We start from the raw sequence: 22,371 nt of genomic DNA on the forward strand, positions 1-22,371 counted from the left end.
ACCAAAACAACACTCAAACCAATAAGAGCAACAATAATCGTCTACACGAAAAAAATCGATAATGTTAGATATTGTGAAACTCCGTGATATTGGATTAATTCCATTGATCAATATTTATAGGAGTTACAAAATATGAATCCGAACTATGTTAGGAATCCAAAAGATATAACACTTCGATAAACAGATAACAAAATTACAAGAAAAAACTTGCAATTAGAAGGAAAATAAGTCAAATGTCGATTACTTCTTAATGAGATTATCAGGAACAACCTTAAGCTGCTTGCGTTGTTTCGATTTCGCAATCCTCTTGAGAGTTTTAGGGTTTGTGATCTTCTGAAGTTTAGTACCAGACCTCAAAATATTCTCTTGCTTCTTCTTTTCTCTCTCCTCTTTCTTCTTCCTCTTCTCAACTTTGTTACTGCGAATCTCTTCCTTCAACTCTTCTTTCCTCTCTTTATACGCTTTCTTCACCTCTCTATCTCTCATCCTCTGCTCCAATGATGGAGGTTTTCGACTCACCGCCATTGCTGAAGATCGATGCTTCCTTGGCTGCTTCCAATTCCTGCCGGAAACTCTGCCGGCGATTACTCCGTCGTATGTAGGTTTTCCAAAAACTGGCTTGTTTGGATCGTCGGAAGATGAAACGGCGGCTCTTTTGGCTGGTGGATTGTCGTTTTGATTGTCGACCTCCATTGATGCATCGTCTTGAGCAGATTCTGAGAAGGTTGCTTGAGCTTCGCGCTTGCGTTTGTATGTTTTGCCGCCAAATCCTTCATCGAGGCACCGGAAATCGATTGTGCACGCCATTGTTTTGGGGGTTTGTAGATGGAGGAGAGAGAATTTTGAAGAGAAGAGTGCCGCTAAACCCTAAATACTGGTTTAGGGTTTCGAGTTGCCTCACTACTTTCTTTCCTGTTTAGATATAGATACCTCTTTCGTGCAGAATAGATGGTAGACACGAGTCTATTATCTAAATTCTAAATGATCACATTATCTTATTTGGTGTCTTTTTGCATTATAATACAATGAACAAAATGAAAGTAAAACATAAGAACAACACACGAGATTCAATGAACAACAAGAAAAGAAAGATGAACATAAGAAAAAAATATCTGATAAACAACCACTCAACCTAATGAATAGATAAAGAAAACACAATGAACAAACAAATGTTTGAAATAAACAAACTAAGAAACATAAAGATAAATGTCAACAAAAAATAATCGTCGAGATCCATGTTTATTGAAAAACAGTTGATGCACATTATTTTCACATGTTCATTAGATAACAATTAATGTACAGTAGTTTCACGCGTTTTACGTTTTCTGGTTTGTCTTTTGGCCCGTGTTTACCATTAGAATGGTAGACACGAGTCCACCATCTACCAATTGCCTCTTTTGTTTTCTTAGTACTCCCTTGTCACTTTGACTCATTCTAATTGTCAAATTTTGCTTTGTAGAAAGTGTCAAAGTAGTCGTCAAGTTTTTATTATTAAATAATAAAAATATTTGATTTATCACTTAACTCAATTTTTATTGGGCAAAAGTATAGAAAATGGAAAATATTATGATAAATGATGAATCGCATATTTTTTAAAATTTCCGTATTATGACAACTAAAATGGCATGGAGGAAGTACATAATAATACCCAAAATTTGCCTCTTATGGGTGTTTTTAATTATATTTCATTTGTTTATCATTTCTAACCATGCTTTCAAAGAAAAGAGATTTTAAGTTTCGGGAGAATTTTCATAGTTCATAATGAAATATTCAATTGCGAATCTAAATGCACATAATTCAAATTAATTACATAAAAAATATTAAAGGTTGTTTTTTAATAAATAAGATCTAATTTTGGTGATAATTTTAAAAAATCACAAGATTAACAAAGTATTAAATACGACTGTACAAATTCTCTCATTAGACATGATTTAACTGTTTTAAATGTTTAATTTAGCAAATAATATAATGATCATGCAATTGCAATTACAGGCATAAAGTCGCATTAAAGTCATTAAAAGAGAATAAGACAAATATGAATTTTTTTCATAAATATTGTTAAAGAGAGATTTAATTCTCTCGATACACCAATATTGAAATTAATTCTCTATATGTTGTCCACCTAAGACACAAATAAAAAAATTATATTTTTTATTTAGTTGAAGTAAAACCGCTTTTCTTTAATATGAAATAGACTGCTAAACCTAAAAATTAAATTAGCGGTTATATGAAATAAACTGCTAAACCGGTCTAGGGTTGAGTGATGCCGTCTTGTTTTACGAGTGAATCGTCTCGGTTTGTGAGTCTTGTCCCTTGCGGAGGGGATTGAGACTTGATGGCAGATGAATTATCACTGCGGTGTTCGTATTTGAAGATTACAGAGGAGGAAGATGAGATTGTCGAACTCGATGAAATCCCAGTCGAAGAAAAATCAAAACTGGATTTGGCGATTATCGGCAAAGTGATGACTGTTAGGCCATACAATTTTGAAGCTTTAAAAAATACAATGAATCAAATTTGGGCCATCTCAAAAAATGCCCTTTTTAGACCCATTGAAAACAATTTGTTCATAGTGCAATTTGCTACTACACGCGATCGAGAAAAAATTCTTGCAGGACGTCCATGGACGTTTGATCAACATCTCGTTATGATGAACGAGATCGAGGGATCTATACAACCCTCAAAAATTGTGTTGACCCACTGCCCTTTCTGGGTGAGGATTTATAATTTACCTCTCGATTGTCGGACGGTGAAACATATTCGGATGATTGGTGGTAGTCTGGGTGAGATTTTGGAGGTGGAATCGGATGGGGTTGAATGGGACAAATCAGCGAGAATTAAAATTCGTATGAATATTACAAAACCTCTTCGCCGTGTGCAAAAAATAAGAAACTCAAATGGCCAGGTAGTGTTGATTGAAATAAAGTACGAACGGCTACCCACTTTTTGTTACGTATGTGGTCTCATTGGTCATATGGAACGTGATTGTACGATGGTTCATGAGAATGAGAAAGGTGATGAGAAGCAATGGGGATCATGGTTACGAGCCTCGCCGCGAAAGGGACGTTTAAAGATGATCGAAGAAGCAAAGAAATTTCTGAGATGCTCAAAAGCTTTGACCTTTCCGGAAGAGGGACAGTTAGTGGATAGCCCTGACGTTGGTGTAAAGGATGCGAGGAGGGGTGTTGAGATGGTGGTTGGCAGCCACAAGAAGGATGTTACGCTCGAAAACACTGTGATCGAGCCACATGCGCTGGTTCCTAGTGTAGCAGTTGGGAAGGAAAACTCCAAGAATAATGGGAAAGGGGTGGAGGATGACAAGCACCAGGAGCACTGCAATACTATTGCCTCCTTATCACCATCTACATATCATGTAAGTCCTGCTAAGACCTATATTTTCTCTGCTTCCAAACCTGGGTGTATGAAAGCTAGTAGAAGAGGCAAGGTGGTGAGAAAGAAGGTATCAAGCCCTGAGAGCCGGAGTGAGGAGACAGTGGGATATGATATTAACCGCAATAGTGGGGAAAAACGAAAAATCAAAGATAATATGGTGGTGGATGGAGAGTCTTGTCCGAATGATGTAGGGGAGAAAAAACTCAAGTTGAACGTTGTAGGCAGCCATGATGAGGGTGTCAAAGTAGCGGAGGTGGTGATACCACCCCGCGAACAACAATGAAAATCCTAAGTTGGAACTGCCAAGGGCTTGGCAACCCTTGGACAGTTAACGCTCTCCGCGAATGGTGCTGGAGAGAACGGCCAAATATGGTGTTTTTAATGGAGACAATGATTGATGCAAGTAAGTTAGAGCGGATTCGTAACATTTGTGGCTTTGTTAATGGCGTGTGTGTAAGTAGTGATGGGAGATCGGGGGGTATGGGTTTTTGGTGGAGGGATGTGAATTTGTCCCCCGCCAATTATTCAGCCCACCATTTTAGTGCGGACATTAGAGATCATAATAATAATATTGTTTGGAGAGCGGTGAGAGTCTATGGGTGGCCCGAGAGTGAGCACAAACACAAAATATGGACCATGATGGAAACTATTAAACATAGCAGTGATGTCCCCTGTGTAATGTTCGGTGACTTCAATGAAATTGTGTGCCAGTCTGAGAAAGAAGGAAGGGTACCTAGGAGTGAACGTGCGATGAATGCATTTAGAAATGCCATAGATGGGTGTGGCTTGCGAGATTTGGGCTACAAAGGAAGTCGGTTTACTTGGAAGCGAGGTAATAACCCAAATACTTTTGTGCGTGAAAGACTTGATCGTGTTTTGGCAGATGTGGGGTGGTGTTCGATGTTCCCAAATCATAATGTGCGCCATTTTGCTACATACCGGTCTGACCACGCTCCGATATTACTCTCCACTTATAACCTCAACGAGCAGGGGCGTCACAAAAAAAGATTTCGGTTTGAAGCTCTATGGCTCTCGAACCCGGAATGTAATGCAGTGGTGGAGGATGCATGGAATGGAAGTGTGGGTGACGATGCTACTGCAAAAATAGAAAAGTGTGCTGAGAATTTAACTTCGCGGGCAGCGAGGCGGTTTGGATGCATAAAAAAGAGAATAAAAGAAACTGAGGAGAAGCTCAGGGTGGCGCAAACCCGATTCCCGGATGCGACTATATATGTTCAATCTATGTAACACTTTATCACAGGAGTTGGATGAGTTACATAAGCAAGAAGAGTCGTATTGGTTTGCAAGAGCAAGGGCGAATGAGATGAGAGATGGGGACAGAAATACAGCTTACTTCCATCAAAAGGTGAGCCAAAGGAAACAATATAATAGAATTGTGGGATTATTTGATGAAGATGGGGAATGGCGACGCAACAAAACTGAACTGGAGCATATTGTGGCGTCTTATTTTGCAAATCTGTTCTCATCGGAACACCCTTCTGAGATCGAACCAGCGTTGGCAGGGATGCGTGTGGTAGTAACGGAGGAAATGAACGCGAGCCTTGATACGGAGCCTACTGAGGAGGAGATAAAAACAGCACTCTTTCAAATGCACCCAAATAAAGCTCCGGGTCCGGATGGTATGCATGCTTTATTTTTTCAGAAATTTTGGCATATTGTAGGAAGTGATATAATTTTCTTTGTAAAACAATGGTGGCGGGGTCTGGCTGATTTGGAGGCTGTGAACAAAACATGTGTGACGTTAATTCCCAAATGTGCCTCTCCTAAGCGTATCTCGGAATTTCGACCCATTAGTTGTTGTAATGTGCTTTATAAGATTGTCTAAAAAACAATGGCGAATAAACTGAAGCCACTGCTGGGTGATATTATTTCTATAAATCAGAGTGATTTTATTCCTAAGCGTCTGATTACAGATAACGCTCTGGTAGCTTTTGAGATTTTCCATGCAATGAAAAGGAGGGGTGAAGGGAAAGATGGCTCGGTTGCGTTGAAACTGGACATGAAAAAAGCATATGATCGGGTGGAGTGGGTTTTCTTGGAGAAGGTGATGTTTCGGTTGGGTTTCATTGAAAACTGGGTACGGAGAATTATGGATTGTTTATCGAGTGTATCTTTTGCATTCAAGATTAATGGGCAAGTGTCGGGTTCAGTGATCCCATCTCGGGGCCTCAGGCAAGGTGATCCAATATCCCCATACTTATTTCTCCTTGTTGCTGATGCTTTCTCTACTTTGATTACTAAAGCTGCTGATGAGAAGCGCATACATGGGGCCAAAATCTGCAATGGTGCACCGCGGGTTTCACATCTTTTCTTTGCCGATGATAGTATACTTTTTGCAAAAGCATCTGTTAGAGAGTGCTCGGAAATAACTGATATTATCAGTAAATATGAAAGAGCTTCTGGTCAAAGTGTAAATCTGGATAAAACGGATGTTTATTTTAGCAAATGTGTAGCAAATTATCGTCGACAGGAGATTGTGACAACATTGGGTGTTAGAGAGGTTCAGAATCATGAGCGATATTTGGGATTACCTACAATTATCGGGCAGTCAAAAAAAGTCATCTTTGTCGCTATGAAGGAGCGAATATGGAATAAATTGCAAGGGTGGAAAGAGAAGTTACTGTCAAAACCCGGCAAAGAAGTGTTAATTAAAGCTGTTGCTCAGGCTATCCCGACGTATATGATGAGCATCTTCCGCATTCATGATGGTCTAATTGATGAGATTCATTCTCTTATTGCTCAATTCTGGTGGGGTTCCAATGGGTCGAGGCAAAAAATGCACTGGCAATCTTGGGATGCAATGTGTAAGCCCAAAGCTATGGGCGGGATGGGTTTCCGAAACCTTAAAGTATTTAACCAGGCCCTATTAGCAAAACAAATGTGGCGCCTGCAGTTTGATACTACGTCGCTGCTGCATTCTGTCTTAGAAGCGCGCTACTTTAAACATGACTCAGTGCTCGAGGCGAGGAGGGGTTTTGACCCTAGTTACTCGTGGAGAAGTTTGTGGGGTGCTAAAGCTCTGCTGCTAGAGGGGCTGCAATGGAGGGTGGGTGACGGGACTGACATAAAGGTGTGGGAGCAAAGCTGGGTTCTCGGGAAAGAAGGGCCACCAACCCCTCAAAATCTGCAAGTGATGAATTCCATCACGTTTGTTGCCGATTGTATTAACCGAGACAGGAAGGAGTGGGATGAAAGAGTTGTTAGGTTATGTTTTACAGAAGAGGACAGTAAATTAATATTACAAATGCCCCTCTCTTTGGTTCCGAGGAAAGATATCATGTATTGGAAGCACTCCAAATGTGGCACGTATAATGTGAAGGCTGGATATTGGGTTGGCATGCTTGGAAGCCAACAAGTAGGTGACAATGCTGATTCGACGTTATGGCGCACAGTATGGGGATTAGGAGGGCCTCCCAAATTAGCCCACTTTGTTTGGCTTGCATGTAAGGAACATATGGCAGTGAAAGAAGTGTTATATAGGCGACATATTGCACAAGATGAATTATGTTGTTGCTGTGGAGTGGAAGTTGAATCCATAAACCATGTTTTATTTGAGTGTGGTTCCATCAAGCAAGTGTGAATAGCAAATACGCATCGCTCTTAGTCGAGACTCCTGCGAGCTCTATGGCGACGAAGCTGTTGTGGTGGGCGAGTAAGAGAGGGAGAAATGAGGTACGCGAGATTATGACTATCGCATGGGCTATCTGGTTTTGTAGGAATAAATATGTCTATGCTCATGAAGATCTTAATGCACAAGGAATGGTGGTTTCCTTCACTCATATGGTGGCTGAGTTTATCACATACAAACAAAAGGTGTCCTTTTCTCCCACCCAGTCTGGAACAAGTGTTTTAAATGCTAAATGGAAGCCTCCTCCTCATGGTACATTGAAAATCAACATTGATGCTCATGTAGTGGAAGGTAGATATGCAAATGTGGGGGTGGTGGTTCGAAATGCTGCTGGAACCATCACGTTGGCTGCGGTTAAGCGACTGGAAGGAAGGTGGGAGGTTGCACTAGCTGAAGCCGCTGCTGCGCGCTATGGATTGATGGTGGCTAGAAGGTATGGGTTTGAGAGTATATGGCTCGAAGGTGATGCTCTGGAGGTCGTGCAAGGAGTCCGAAAAGAGATGGAGGGTTTTACTCCACTTCATATGCTTTATGATGATATTAGATGGCTATTACATGCTTTCCGCAATTTTATGTTTTCTCATGTTAAAAGGGCCGGGAATACTGTAGCTCACTTAATGGCTAGGAGAGATACTAGTGAGAATGCAGAAATTATTTGTATGGATCCGTTTCCCCAAAGTTTGATCACTTTGGCGGAACTTGATTTGCATTAATAATATGGCTCTAACTTTTCCTTTCAAAAAAAAAAATAAACTGCTAAAACTAAATAACGACATGTTATTAGCTAAAACCCAATAAGGATAGGAGTTAGCTCAAGTGGGTAGAGCGCTCTCCCTTGGCCCCTGAAATTAGGGGTTTGATCCTTACCCCCAGCATAATGCTGGGGTATTTCCTCAACATGCTATGCATGCCTAAAAATGAGTGTTTGGCAAGATAGTTTGTAGTAGAGGATAGAGGTTGAGGTAGAGTTTGGGTAGTGGTTTATAAACGCTTCCTACCCTAACGTTTGAGAGAGATATTAGCGGCGCAATCCAATTTAATTATTTTCAGTTTTTTTTAAATAAAAGTGAAGAAAAATATTTGAACGTTCATTTGGTTAACAACCTAACAGATTTTTCAGCAGCTTGCGCTCCAACGTATTCCTGATATTTTGGAGAGATTCTTTTCTAAAAATTTGAAACACATCAGTACTATCTATATATAACAACAGAGCTATATAAGATAGCTTATCCTCTTCCATTGAATTGATCATTGTTTCCCTCAGGTTTTCCTCTCTTAGCTTTTTCACCCATAGTTTAGTTCAATTGGATTAGAAGTATGGAGCTTTCTCCTTAATTTTTTATTTAATATGTGTTTTTAATGCTGTATATATGTTTAGATTTTGAAGAGAAGCATTCACGGTGGTCATCAAGGATAAAACTTGTTCATCTTCTCCCCAATACGAGGTATTTGTTCTTCTTCTTAACAATCTGGTACTTTGTTCTTTGTTCTTGAATTTTGATGTTTAGCTTTAATATGAATATGAGATCTCTATATGCTTATATGTATACTACCACCACCACTAAAACCATTTTCCTCCCTCTAGCAAAAACTACCCGAAACAACTTGATGCCAGTCCGCCGCTGCACGCCCATAACTAGAAGGGTAGATGAGGGTGTGCAAGGAGCCCAACAGTACAGGGCCCCCAAAATTATAAAGTCTCTAAAATATATTATTTTGAAAATTTTACTTCATATATGAAGAAATCACCTTTGTTTTCCACTCTTAATAAATTTGTCAATGATTTATATTTAGATTTTCAACTTTCTATTTTTGAAACTCTAACCTTTCATTTTGCCCAATTTTCATAATAGAACCGGGGTCCTAAAATCTTTAAGACGACGCTGCCCATAACCGAACACTCCAGGCCTTTTTGTAGTTGAGCTAGAGAAGGGCTGCTAAAGTGCAGGAAGAGTAAATGAGTGAGGAGTAAATGAGTGCTCAAGGACCCTCCCACAGCGCCATACAAGGAAAAAAAACCATACAATAAGTGTGTTAATGGAGATTATAAAAGTGAAACTAAACAAGTATGTGAGGTAAGGAAGTAAACTATATTACTACTAGTACTTCCGTTTTTTATTATGTGCAACGATTTGACGTAAAATAGAGAGAGAAAATGTATAATAGTTGCAAATAATAGAAAACGGAGTTAGTAATTAGGATGGTCATCAAACACGTGATTCATTGTATCACATATTTGGGTTGTTTTTTTTTTTACATTCTAAAACCAAGTCAAACTAACCCACTTATTAATACAACTTATGCCATAGCTCATATAGACCATATTGTAAACAAAAAAAGAGATAAAGAGAGATCATGGAGATGGATAAGAGGTTGTATGAAACTGCTCTTGAAGGAAATATACCAAACTTAAACGGAACAAAAAGAGAGCAACTTTATCTACAAACGACACAAAAGGTGAGATGAACTCCATTGTTTTTGACTCTTGATGCTTGAATCTGGAACTCCATTCATCTCTTTCTCTCTCCTTCGTGCTCTTTTTGTCACTCAACTCCATTGTTGCTCCTTGCTTCAACCATACCCATGACATTCCTCCGATCTTATTAATAATGAGGATTAATACAAGTATCTATTATATTCACAACTTCCTATTTGTGATATAGTGTTAGAAGTATTACGAGTACAGTACATATTACTAGTTGTTACACTAGAGATAGTGAGATACCAATACATATTAGAGAGTATTATCGTAATATTTTATCTTCTAGTTTGTTAAGTTTACATGATCGTAATTATCTTCTAGTATGTTAAGCTCACATGATCCTCCGAGTTTGTATGAAATTGTTGAAGATAAATCATGTTCACATTGAGCTAGTTTTATTAAGTCAATTGTTATCTTCTAGTTTGTTAATTAAGTTGTTAATACATTAGACTGGTATTTATCATTAATTATAGCAAATATTCGTGATTATGGTGGATGGCTTTATCTAGTAACAAAGACGGGACAAAAGAGGTATTTAAGTGGAGAGAAAAAGAGACAATCATTTTATGCGATGTTTGTCTTCTTTTTATTAAGACCAATGGTCGTAGTTCATTTTACAATTGTAAGGATATTCAAATAGATGTCGAAAAAAGAATCGAGCGTGATTTTAATAATTTGCAAACCTGCAAGAACAAATATGACACAACGAGAAAAGATTGGATTATATGGAAATCACTTAAATCATCAGAAACTGGTTTAGGATGGGATCAAATTTCAGGAAAAAATTGATGCTACGAACGAATGGTGACAAAGAAAAATCAAGGAGTGTTTTTGTTACTATTAATACAAGTTCACTCATATATAAATATATGACTAGTGGGATAATATATGAATTTGAATCCTTTAATTTTCTTTCTTTAATACTGTAGGAGAACCCAGGCTTCAAAAAATTTCGACACAGGGGTGTTAGGTTAGATTTAGAGAAAAAATGAGAAGAATTGTTTGGAGATTCATATGCAACAGGGGAGAATGTCTATGTACCCTCTGTGGACCCCGTTGAAGATCTTACCATAGAACCTGAAAATTTGGAGGGGAAAGATAGTGAAAGTCTTGGAGCTGGAACTTATTTAGGAAATTCTCAATTTACCGATGCTTTATTGAATGAAGATGATTCCTTTCAAAATTTTGTGGAACAAGCGAAAGGTGATTCTCCTTTAGGTAACTTGGGTAGTAATTCACAAATGAATACTGAAGGTACAACAATGGGATTCATGCTTCCAAAGAGGACAAAAAGCAACCTACAACATCACAAAATAACGTCCATAAATGAAGCGTAGCAGGAGGCAATCGGCTGGTTCCTCGATGTTAGCCAAGGAAATTAGTGAAATGACTGTTAAACTAATGAGTCGAAGTAGTTCAACTACTAATTCTAGCGTGCATCCATCCATGTTCACAATCTCTAGTGCAATAAATTTCATTAATCACATGATAGACGATCATATTTTGGAGAAACACAATGATCTATGATTTTATGTTACTAATGTGATTGAAAATGCAACTAGATTGGAAGTTTTCCTAGGCATGGAGAATGATGAAACTAGTTAGGCTTATATGGTTACAATGCTTGTATGATAATAAAGACAATTAGTTTACTATAATATTTAGTTTTTCATTCGCTTTACTTGTAATAAATATTGAGTTCTGTTACTTGTCAAATTTGTGGATTGTTTGTTTCTAAATTTTTTTTATCAATTGAAGATGGAATTCATTTCATATTTTATTATTCTAAACCTTTATTAGTGATAAATTAAGTTGTGGTTTGCTTTTATATTTGACAGGCTCATCATAACTATGGATATCGATGAAAAAAGAAAGAAAAAAATTATGATTGAAATTGCATAAACAATGTCTTTAATAACCACATATTTTTATAAGTATATACATAAAGAACCATGCATGACTTCAACACTAACAGGAGAGATGTGGATGAAAGAAGTGTTGAATGGTCACCCTATTCGATGTGTCAATGCTTCGAATGGAGCCACAATTATTTTTGAGATTATGTAAGGATTTATCGTCAAATATGGGTTAAGATATACACGTAACATGTGCATTTACGAGAAAGTTGGCATATTTTTGTGTGCTCTTGTTCAAGATGTCTCAAATAGACTTCTTTCTGAGTGTTTTCAGCGTTCTGGTGAATCTATTAGTAGGACGATTCATGAAGTTTTCAATTCGATTTCTAATAGAACTTCATTTCGAGACCTTCATGAATGAAGTTCTATTAGAAATCGAATTGAAAACTTCATGAATCGTCCTACTAATAGATTCACCCGAACGCTGAAAACACTCAAAAAGAAGTCTATTTGAGACATTTTGAGCAATAGCACACAAAAATATGCCAACTTTCTCATAAATGCACATGTTACGTGTAGATCTTAACCCATATTTTAACGATAAGTCCTTACCTAATCTCAAAAATAATTGTGGCTCCATTCGAAATGCATTGACACATCGAATAGGGTGACCGTTCAACACTTCTTTCATCCACATCTCTCCTGTTACAGTTGAAGTCATGCATGGTTCTTTATTTATATACTTATAAAAATATGTGGTTATTAAAGACATTGTTTATGCAATTCCAATCATAATTTTGTGCTTTCTTTTTTCATCGATATCCATAGTTATGATGAGCCTGTCAAATATAAAAACAAATCACAACTTAATTTATCACTAACAAAGGTTTAAAATAATAAAATATGAAATGAATTCCATCTTTCATTGAGAAAATTTAGAAACAAACAATCCCAAATTTGACAAGTAACAAAACTCAAAATTTCTTACAAGTAAAGCGAATGAAAAACTAAATACTATAATAAACTAATTGTCTTTATTATCATACAAGCATTGTAACTATATAAGCCTAGCTAGTTTCATCATCCTCCATGCCTAGGAAAACTTCCCTTCTAGTTGCATTTTCAATCACATTAGTAACATAAAATCATAAATCATTGAGTTTCTCCAAAATATGATCGTTTATCATGCGATTGATGATCTTCATTGCGACAGAAATTGTGGACACGGATGGATGCATGCTAGAACTAGTAGTTGAACTACTTTGGCTTATTAGTTTAACACATTGTGTCATTTCACTAATTTCCTTGGCTAACATCGAAGAACCAGCTAATTGTCTCCTGTTACACTTCATTTGGACGTTATTTTGTGATGATGTAGATTGCTTTTTGTCCTTCTTTGAAGCACGAATGTCATTGGTTGTATCTTGAGTATTTGTTTGTGAATTACTACCCAAGTTACCTAAAGTAGAATCACCTTTCGCTTGTTCCACAAAATTTTGAAAGGAATTATCTTCATTCAATAAAGCATCAGTAAATTGAGAATTTCCTAAATAAGTATCAGTTCCAAGACTTTCACTATTTTTCCCCTCCAAATTTCCAGGTTCTATGGTAAGATATTCAACGGGGTCCACATAGGGTACATAGACATTCTCCCCTGTTGCATATGAATCTCCAAACAATTCTTCTCATTTTTTCTCCAAATCTAAGCTAACACCCGTGTGTCGAAATTTTTTGAAGCCTGGATTCTCCTACAGTATTATTAAAGAAAAAAAATTAAAGGATTCAAATTCATATATTATCCCACTAGTCATATATTTATATATGAGTGAACTTGTGTTAATAGTAACAAAAACACTCCTTGATTTTTCTTTGCCACCATTCGTCCGTAGCATTAATTTTATCGATACCTTAATCAAATTGAGAGAGAAGATTAAGATTGGCATTTATGCTATTATCTTTGCTTAAATACTCACGAGAGTGAGATTTGAGTGAGAGTTTTGTGGATTGACATTGTAATTATCTCTTTGGTTGCATGTTTGAGACCATAAAAGTGGTTTAGTTATGTGACCTAAGTAGTTTATTCACCCTTGAGAGAGGGCTAAATTAGAGCTAATTAAGAGTCAGTAACCTCAAGTAGTTGCTTGATTTTCTTTCCTCCATGTTTCAGCCTTCTAATTGCTTAGATGATGATCTGGTTGGTGTTGGATCCCTTTTCCTTAATCCTCTTTGTTCTTTGGTAGCTAGTTTAATTTAATAAACTTTAGTTGGTAGTTGACACCTTCCGACTCTTTTTTTGGCCTAGCTTATTGTTTGGTTAACACATGTTGATGTTCCTTAGTCCTAGTGAAAGAATGACCCAGTTAATGATCTGGTTAGGTTTTGTTCTAATTTTCCTTTGTCAGAATACAAGCTTTAAAATAGGGTGTGTCGGATCTTAGTGATTTCTCTCTTATCATTGAGGATATTCGTTTTTTGTCTTCTTGATTTGTATTGAATGGTCGTTTGTAAAGGGTTCTGGCAATAAACTTGCCCACTACTTAGCCCATTTCTAGCCCGTGGATCTTGGTTGGCGTAGTTGGAAGTATGATGTTCCGGAGGACGTTCTTAACATTACTATTGTTGATATAAATGCTTAACCCTCTTTGGGTTTCCCCCTCAAAGAATACACCACTTAATTCATTACTTCCATTATTATGGAAAATCATTGTAGTTGGGATTATGTAGATAAGTTTCGAATAAGTTTTCATTTACTCAAATATTAAAAGTACAAGAAAAATTCGTAAAAGTAAATGCATCGGTCAAAAAGTAAATAAAATCATTTTGAAAGTAAAGAAGCTAGAAACAAATTTGTAAAGGTGCAAAAATTAGGAAATACTATTAATGACAAGGCAAGTGTCTAGACTATCCAATATTAATGATCCAAGGGACCAAATTGATTGTTTGTTCTCATTTAAAAATTATCACTAAAAGATTCAGAATTCACCTCTTAATATAAAAAGTTACTCCAATCTTATTATAAATTATTGAAAATCCGATATATTTTGTCAAAAATTCTAGTTAAGAGAAATAAATTATTGAAAATCCGTTATATTTTGTCAAATATTCTAGTTAAGAGAAAACTGAGCGTCTCATTTTATGGAGCTCGACATCACCAACATCTAGAATAATAAAATTTCGTTGGTTGAAGATTTCTACAACAAAGACATTCGTTTTAAGAGATCATTTCGACATGTAATTGTTTTGATAACAAGCTTGTTGCAAATTTCTACGACAACGACATTCGTTGTAAAAGATCATTTCAACATGTAACTATTATGATAACAAGCTGATTTCTACAATAAAAACATTCATTTCGATATGTAACTGTAGTGATAGCAAGCTAATTGCAAATTTCTACAACAAAGACATTCGTTCTGAGAGAAATCATTTCGGCATGTAACTATTGTGATAATAAGTTGGTTGCAGATTTCTACAATAAAGATATCCGTTCTAAGAGATCATTTCGACGTGTAACTGTTGTGATAACAAGCTAGTTGCAGATTTAACTGTTCTAAGAGATCATTGCGACGTGTAATTGTGGGGGACTTGTGATAACAAGCTAGCATATGCATATTGATAGCAAGACTCATAAGTGAAGAGTTTTAACCAAAAAGAAACCACCAATGAAGCCAAGCAATGACAAGGTTGTCCGAGTGATTCTAAAAGCTCGTGAATCGTGAAACTATGGAGACTTTTCATCGCTTGGAAATAATTCTTCAACTGCCAATGATAACACATCAGAAAAAAAATGGCAGAAACAAAGAAAGAGAAGCTTAAAACGAACGTTTCCTTTTCATTTCCAAGAAGGAATTGATACAATACATAATCTATCAGATGATAAGCTAGACGAACAACTTGCTAGTAATCAAACATTAAATGGCAGTGAAAGGAAACAAATTACGTACAGATCTACTAGAACGAAAGTCTTTATACCGAGGTTTTCATCAGTGAGCGTGAACAATTCTATATCACCCCATGGAAGCCAGCCGAATCCAACAGCACAGCTTTGATCTGTTCAGGCAACACTTCATTTCCTTCCCTGCATTGCTGATTAAAGACAATTGAAACATGAATTTCAGTCCTCATTTTCCTTATAAGTTGTATATTTATAAATTATAAGTTCCCAAAGAGAATGAATGCATTGCATATTGCAAGTTAAGCGAACACCCGCGATGTTTTTGCTGATCAAGCTGGACTTTTGAGTTATGCATATCAAAACAGAAGAAAACTGATTCAATAATGTTTGTGCTAACTGATTCTTACTAATCAAAATGGATTTACACTCATCAAAACTGATTTTCCTTATATGAATCAACATTTATTGAAACTCGCATTCTACAAAATGAGAGGATTAAGTTCTAGACTTAAAAGCATCTCAAGCAAGGTGACAAGGAATGTGGACAATCCAAATACAATTATGTGCTACAATACAAACACAATAAAAAACGAATACAACAAGACCAAGATAGATGCATTCGATAGACGACTTATTACAACTTTCTAGCATTTCACATAAAAGTTAACCATGAAAAGTCAATTTTTCGATGCACAACAAACAAGCAAGTCTACATGCATATGCACATGAATGCAGTATATGCAGATGAGACTGTCTAGTCTCTAGAATACTTCCATGAATACTTGCAAGGACATGATTCAAGCAATGAAAACAACCACTCTCGGTTTAAACAGCGAAGTTGACTAATGCTTTTGTAATTTTCTTAAAGGATATCTATTTTCTTACCTCTGCTTGGAATATATCTAAAGCAAACCCATTAAAACAGCTTATCACAGCTTGCTGAATATCCAGCCCAAGATTGTCCAAAGCTCTTAAAGTAGATAGCAACAGACCAGGTCTACGAGCACAAAACATGTGGATATTGACTGCTCTTCCCTCTTTGTTTCTAACTTCAATCTATACACAGTGAAAAGAAAATTGCATGAGTTTCCTTCACAAAAATTAATACAAAACAGAAGCAACAAATAATTGATTAGGTGTAAGACAAAAGTAGCTTGATAAAGCAGACATGGGCAGTTTAGAGGAACGGGGTTCACCAATTCGATCAGATTATCTACAGAAGGTATTTTGCTCTACATGCCTATATGGATATAATTCTCCTGAATTTCATCTCCCTTCACCAAATAAGAAAATCGTAGCATGGACACTCTTATTTACCGAGCCAGTTGTATAGCCAACATATCATTTTCTTTCTCTCACTATTTGCAAGCCTTATTTGTAGTGACACTGAATTAGCCAAGATTCACAACTGAGGCTTACACCAACCCGACATGAAAACTGATTAACCTCCCAACTTTTTTAGAGTGATAAGCTGTCTATGGCATCAATCATAAAACTTCAGTCTTCAGATCAAAACAAAAGTTTGACGCCTGATTCCCAAATTTCCTGCAGAGGATCCTTGCAAAAAAAAATTAACTTAAGGAATCTAAGGAGGAATTATGAGCAGCCGAAAGCTAAGGCAGTACGACATGATCATTTATTAATAGCAGCATTTCCTGGTAGTAGGTTATAAAGGCTTATGTGTTTCTACTGTTACATGGTTTATCTACTTGACAGAATCAAGTTCATGGGAGTTATGAATTTATCAGACCATTAAAGGAGGCAATGTAATTGTTAGTCAATTAGATTAACTATGGTACATGAAAATAATGACAACTTCCACATTTTCCTGGCAGAGTGGGCACATAAAAAAAAAAAAACCGGGCCAATGGACCTTATGCCATCCCAGGGATTGAGCCTTTCCCTTCCTAAGGTGCTTGTTGCATTACACATGTAAACATGACATCTCAATGATTTCACATCTTCAAGTTGCATGCTTATTTGGACTGAGAAAATCTCTTAGATGTTAACATTCCATGTGAAAAAGATGCATTTTCAGCACCTTACAGTATGAGGTTCCATTGAAGTCAAAATCCCGACATTAGCTTGTCGGACCTCTGTCAAAGCTCCAAAGCAAACAAACGAGTTATGTCAATGGAGATTCTAAAGAGGCTACCACTGCCTACACAGCTTAAACAGACAAAGGAGCTCCTGGTGTGATAATCAAATGAACCGCACATTTCTAAATCAAGTGATTCAATTAACAACCTACTATTCCCACAAGCTTCTCTTCCTCACTTTGCTTCGATTACATTGATACATTGATACATTGATACCATTATCATCCCAAAATGTTAGGCATAAAAAAATATGGATAGCCCACTTCCAACTCCAGATATCAAACTCAAAAGTGGCATATACAAGTCAGGGCACTCAAATTTCAAAAATGGCAACAACTCAACTGACACTGGACTTATTAGTGGTGTGTGCCTATTTTCTCTTCTGTTTACCTTCCGTCCTTTGATTGCTTCCAAACTCCTATTCTAGTCCCTGATTGCTTCAGAGTTCAGATTTCCTAGGCCGTTCCTTTTGCTCACTGCTTCACCAAAACTCTACCAGAGGATCTATAAAATTTGTTGATACCCACTGTGCTAGCTTAATATATAAATGCTTAATAATAAATTTATACAAGAGATTTCTATATCTAGGAACACATGCCTACGTGCATTGCGATCAGTAACCTAAGAAAATTGTTCAATTCCTTTCTTTTACGTGCAGTTATATTTCATATCCAGTGTCTATAAGAAAGTAAAATTACCACCAGTAGAATCAGAAGTTAGCCACGACCATCGTTTACAACGGCAATAACCAAGAGCCACTGGAACCTTTTTTCTTTTCCTCCTCTTCCCTAAAATCATAGCCTCCATTGTTGGTCATTGTAGGGACTTCCATTGGTTCTTAGTTCTTACTAATGGTGATCCCTTAGATGGTTCTTAGTTCTTACTCAAGAAACACAGAATCAGCATGCTACTTAGATGTTGACATGTGATCAAGACATGAGCATATAGCATAAGAGGTCAATGTATTTTCTGATATTGAAAAGTTCTTATTAGACTTGCTTGTAAAGATTATAATTTAAAGTAACCTAAAATTCATCAAGGGTCAATCAACTGCATAACCTTTACCCACGAATGACAGAAACGTTGGACAATTAGTAGTAGGGAGGGGGGCCGAATGCCATGATAGAAACACTTTTGTGGGTCACTAACTACCTTAAGCATTAGGTCTTAAGTAGTCAAGTATTCAGAGTCACAAACAAAAGGGAAAGAAAGATAAAAGTTATTGGTAGGATTCCAGTACATGTAAAACTTAGCCCTGCATGTCATGTTAGTGTTGAAAGGTACAGACAACTATGCAAGGAAAAACATATGATCAGAAAAATGCCAAGCTAAACCAACATGAAAACGGAAACTGAGGGCCACAAGAATGAAGAACCAACAAGATATTCTATGGTCGTTTGTAAAGTTACCCTAGCAGGCTGATTCTTGGGTGGCAGAGAATTTGGCGAAAGTTCCTCCTTCACACGACATGGGAAAGAGTGGGTGATTGGTGTCGGAGGCTGAGAGCTTGGTGGCATCATAGAGCTATGGTTACTAGACTCCAATTCATTGTGAAGGTCACTGATCCTTTGCAAGAGCTCCTTCATATAATCAATAGCATCTCCAAGTATAGAAGCTCTGTCCATCTGCAGGTCAATTTGAGTGATTAGATATACTCTTAAAAGTAATAGAGACCTACTCAATTCCCCAATCAACCACTCCACCCTTTCCAAAAAGGAAAAACTAAAGAAGAGAGAATTCTTGTGTAAATAACATTGTTGTAAATGCATCTTTAAATGTGCAAGAAATAAGACAAGAGAAGCATGAAATAGTGATAGCAAGAGCATACAAAAGCAACACACAACAAGTTCAATAAGGCACACTAACGGTACAAAGGCATTCCAACTCTTTCTAAAAGCATTAAAAAATAACAACACATAGCCAGGAGAGCAACCAATCCACCCATGCACTACAAATTTTCCTAACTAAATCAAAACTAATACTTCCTCCGTTTTTTTTTTACATGTTACACTTTTCAATCACGAACTCCTAGGCAATTTTTGGATAGGAGAGAGATAGAGAGAAAGAAAACAAAAGGGTCCCATGTGAACATGTGATAGGAGAGAGATAGAGAGAAGTTATTACTCAAAATAAAAATGTAACATCTAATTTGAAACTTCCTAAATTAAAAAGTGTAACATAAAAAAAAAAAACGGAGGAAGTATTACAAAATGGAAAGGATGCGCCTGACCTTTTGTCAGTAATGATAAAAGAACCTTACAAAGGAAGTATAAAAGAAAACAGTGGAACGTATGAGAAGAAGTTACTCTACATGTAATGCTAATCTCGGAGTCCAAAAGCACTTCGAAATACTTGAAAACCTAGCTTTGGCATGTTTTCCTAGAACAAGGAAGCTTTTGAAATTTTGTTCAGTGTATCTATATAACTTGCTTTTAGCTTATTTCAGTCAAAATAAGTCCGTTCTAATAAGTTCTATTCAAAAACAGCAAAAGTTACAATAAGTTCATATAAGTCGAATTCAAGTGAATAGAACACACCCTTAATAAAGGATTCCTTAACCATCCGTAATTATTCTCATTCATGTCATTCCTTTCTCTAGAACGATAAGGCTTCGAATCTAAAACAATCAAATCTCTAGAACAACATTACAACAACCCAATTTGTTAATAGTGTGTTTGATATCCAACTCAAACCTACTTTGATCCACGTCCGGTGCCCTTAACATCATAAGCTCAAAGTTCCATTCATATATTAGCATAGTTAAAAAGATCTTATATTTCCTTGACATATAAGCAACTCAAAAATTTTGAATCCTAATTATGCTATCACTATTCACTATTAGCACAACTTTCCAATCATATTCTTATAATGTACCCTTTTTCCTCCTGTTTACTTTAAAGTTTAAGCCACAAAATTTATCAACCTCTACTAACATCTACTATCAACTCAGAACAATTCTCACAAAACACAAAAACAATAGTGATCAACCACACAAGATTAAAAAAAAAAAAACCACTTTTACCTAATTCACTAATTTCCCTGCAAGTTCAAATTAAGACTAGCAAATTATGATCGGTTTTGAGTTTATGTTTGTCCCATTTTAGTCGCATTGCAAATTCAAAAGGCGAATCAGATAACACTAATGAAAACACAAAAGGCAGCTAAGGTAAGCTAACCTTGCTAATCTTAGGCACAACAGACCTAAGCATATAAAGCCGATCATTAAGCTTCTTCCGCCTCCGCCTCTCTGCCATCAAATTCTTCGCCGGCAACCCCTTCTTCTTCCCTTTCCCTCCTCCGCCACCACCACTACCACCACCTGTTCCTAAACTATTCAAAAATTTCTCATCATCAACATTACTATTACTATTATTATTATTACTATTACTATTATTATTATTATTATAATTATCACAACCATCATCATTTAATTCATCAGAATCATAATTCACCATTGAAACACCAAAACTTCCTTCAACCTCATCTTCATCTTCCTCATCATTACTCCTCTTTCTCTTTCCTCTTCCCCAACAAATCCCACCACCACCACCACCACCACCACTACCACCCAATTTGTCAGGCCCATTTCGGTTCATGGCCCATTTCTGAAACAAGGTGGGCTCAACCGGAACCGGCCCAAATGAACTAGGCCCACGGTTGTTGAAAAAAACCAAATCTTGACTACTAGGGTCCAAACCCTCTAAACCGGAAGACCCAAACCCGGATAACTCCAAACCCGAACCGGGTTGAACCGGGTTAAGAAAACCCGGGTCAGGTGAGAAATTATTAAAAGTGGAGAAAGGGAAAAACGAAGACGACGACGTCGTTTGAAGAGTTGAAGGAAGGACTAAATTGTCATTTCCAACTTCTAATGGTGGTGGGTTGATAATGTTACTGCCGGTGAGAAACCAGTCACCACCGCCACCGTCAATTGACGGTACTTGACGAGTAGTACTACTCCATGAAACGGTGTCGTTTTGATCTGTAACGTCGTTGTCCAACCAAACGACGCCGTCTGGTCTCGACAGCATTTCTTTAAGTATTTTTTTTTTTGGATAGATGATAAAAGGTGAGTGACTTTTTGAGAAGTTGTACACTGTAGTTTTGTAGTAGTAGCTTAGTAGGGGAGTAGTACGTTGTTGTAGTATTCAAAAAGAAGGCGGTTTTTGGCCGCTTGTTTGAAAGGCATCTTAAAGAAAGGATTCAAATATTTGTTCTTTTCTTCTTGAATTTATCATTTTTAAAAGATTATCCTTCCTGGAAATTAATTATCGCACTTGATTCTAGTAAAATCTCTTGCGCAAGAAAATTGGCTAGTGATTTTTTTGTAAAAACACTAACTTCGCTCAATTTATAATGATGCCAATTGATAGTCGAATTCCCTGGTATTAAAAAGTTCGAGAAGTGGGGGTCTCCTACATGCATCTTATTGGGTCTAAATTTGTGAGCTTTTTGAAACTTATTTAAGTTTTTCAAGAATTATGTTGTAGGGTGAATTGAATATTTGACAACTTAATAGTATGAAATTTTCTATACTTAGACCTAAGACGTAATGGAAATTGACATATTATATTACTTTGAAAAACTAAAGTTATGTGTAGATCTTATATTGATATTATAAGATGACATTTAATATTGTAAAAAAAAATTATAGTTTATATAAAACGATAACAAACAAGGATTTGAAAGATGGAATAATAGCTCATGCTTGAAAGTAAACTAATTGTGTATAACTTCTATATACACACTAGAATAAAAGAATTCAATTGCCTAAGAGTATCCAATAATAAATATTTGAATTTCATTTTAATGTTTTGTTAAGTCATCTAAAAAATCTTTAAAGACAATTAAATTGAATATATTTTTTTTTTGAGTTAATATAAAGTCAAAACTAAAACTAGATATTTTGAATTTCCAGTCGAGCTAACAAGATTTCAAGCAAGCTCAAATCAATATCATCTGTAATTATATGAATGATACGATGATATACTATGGCC

At 36.5% G+C, this 22,371-nt stretch overlaps 4 protein-coding genes and 1 long non-coding RNA gene across 6 annotated transcripts; 3 read left to right on the forward strand and 2 right to left on the reverse strand.

The window, feature by feature from the left end:
* Positions 1–69: 69 nt before the first annotated feature.
* On the reverse strand, positions 70–919 carry LOC104897730 (rRNA-processing protein CGR1). Its single transcript, XM_010684674.4, has one exon. It carries the CDS (start codon positions 805–807, stop codon positions 241–243), a length of 567 nt encoding a protein of 188 aa, XP_010682976.1. The 5' UTR covers positions 808–919; the 3' UTR covers positions 70–240.
* A 2,753-nt stretch (positions 920–3,672) lies between these two features.
* Positions 3,673–5,239, forward strand: LOC104898048 (uncharacterized). Its single transcript, XM_010685055.2, has 2 exons — positions 3,673–4,590; positions 4,655–5,239. Exons 1-2 carry the CDS (start codon positions 3,673–3,675, stop codon positions 5,237–5,239), a joined length of 1,503 nt encoding a protein of 500 aa, XP_010683357.2.
* Positions 5,240–7,098: 1,859 nt separating this feature from the next.
* LOC125498302 (uncharacterized) lies at positions 7,099–7,755 on the forward strand. Its single transcript, XM_048646380.1, has one exon. The coding sequence runs from the start codon at positions 7,099–7,101 to the stop codon at positions 7,753–7,755; it is 657 nt and encodes a 218-aa protein (XP_048502337.1).
* A 332-nt stretch (positions 7,756–8,087) lies between these two features.
* Positions 8,088–10,443, forward strand: LOC104897734 (uncharacterized). The gene is made up of 3 exons (XR_007274982.2): positions 8,088–8,306; positions 8,421–8,487; positions 8,896–10,443. It is a non-coding gene; the product is annotated as an uncharacterized LOC104897734 (long non-coding RNA).
* A 4,233-nt stretch (positions 10,444–14,676) lies between these two features.
* On the reverse strand, positions 14,677–21,612 carry LOC104897732 (transcription factor ICE1). 2 transcript variants are annotated; one of them, XM_010684677.4, is made up of 5 exons: positions 20,551–21,612; positions 18,784–18,999; positions 16,161–16,331; positions 15,353–15,466; positions 14,677–15,139 (listed from the first exon to the last, which is right to left on the reverse strand). In XM_010684677.4, exons 1-4 carry the CDS (start codon positions 21,403–21,405, stop codon positions 15,383–15,385), a joined length of 1,326 nt encoding a protein of 441 aa, XP_010682979.1. In that variant the 5' UTR covers positions 21,406–21,612; the 3' UTR covers positions 14,677–15,139; positions 15,353–15,382. The 2 variants fall into 2 exon arrangements, with proteins under 2 accessions (XP_010682979.1, XP_010682978.1); XM_010684676.4 differs by lacking the exon at positions 14,677–15,139 and having other exon boundaries at positions 15,193–15,466; positions 20,551–21,610.
* Between the last annotated feature and the right edge of the window lie 759 nt (positions 21,613–22,371).

Source organism: Beta vulgaris, chromosome 6, assembly GCF_026745355.1.
Source record: "Beta vulgaris subsp. vulgaris cultivar EL10 chromosome 6, EL10.2, whole genome shotgun sequence".
Taxonomy (NCBI): domain Eukaryota; kingdom Viridiplantae; phylum Streptophyta; class Magnoliopsida; order Caryophyllales; family Amaranthaceae; genus Beta; species Beta vulgaris.

Bases quoted from the DNA above. Each gene is read 5' to 3' on its own strand.
- LOC104898048 (XM_010685055.2), top strand. From the start codon at position 3,673: ATGAAAATCCTAAGTTGGAACTGCCAAGGGCTTGGCAACCCTTGGACA. The intron at 4,591-4,654 runs GTGGCGCAAACC...ACTTTATCACAG, and splicing joins AAACTGAGGAGAAGCTCAGG to GAGTTGGATGAGTTACATAA.
- LOC104897732 (XM_010684677.4), bottom strand. From the start codon at position 21,405: ATGCTGTCGAGACCAGACGGCGTCGTTTGGTTGGACAACGACGTTACA. The intron at 16,332-18,783 runs GTAACTTTACAA...CACTGTGTATAG, and splicing joins CCAAGAATCAGCCTGCTAGG to ATTGAAGTTAGAAACAAAGA. The intron at 15,467-16,160 runs GTAAGAAAATAG...GTCTTTAATCAG, and splicing joins TAGATATATTCCAAGCAGAG to CAATGCAGGGAAGGAAATGA.
- LOC104897730 (XM_010684674.4), bottom strand. From the start codon at position 807: ATGGCGTGCACAATCGATTTCCGGTGCCTCGATGAAGGATTTGGCGGC.
- LOC125498302 (XM_048646380.1), top strand. From the start codon at position 7,099: ATGACTATCGCATGGGCTATCTGGTTTTGTAGGAATAAATATGTCTAT.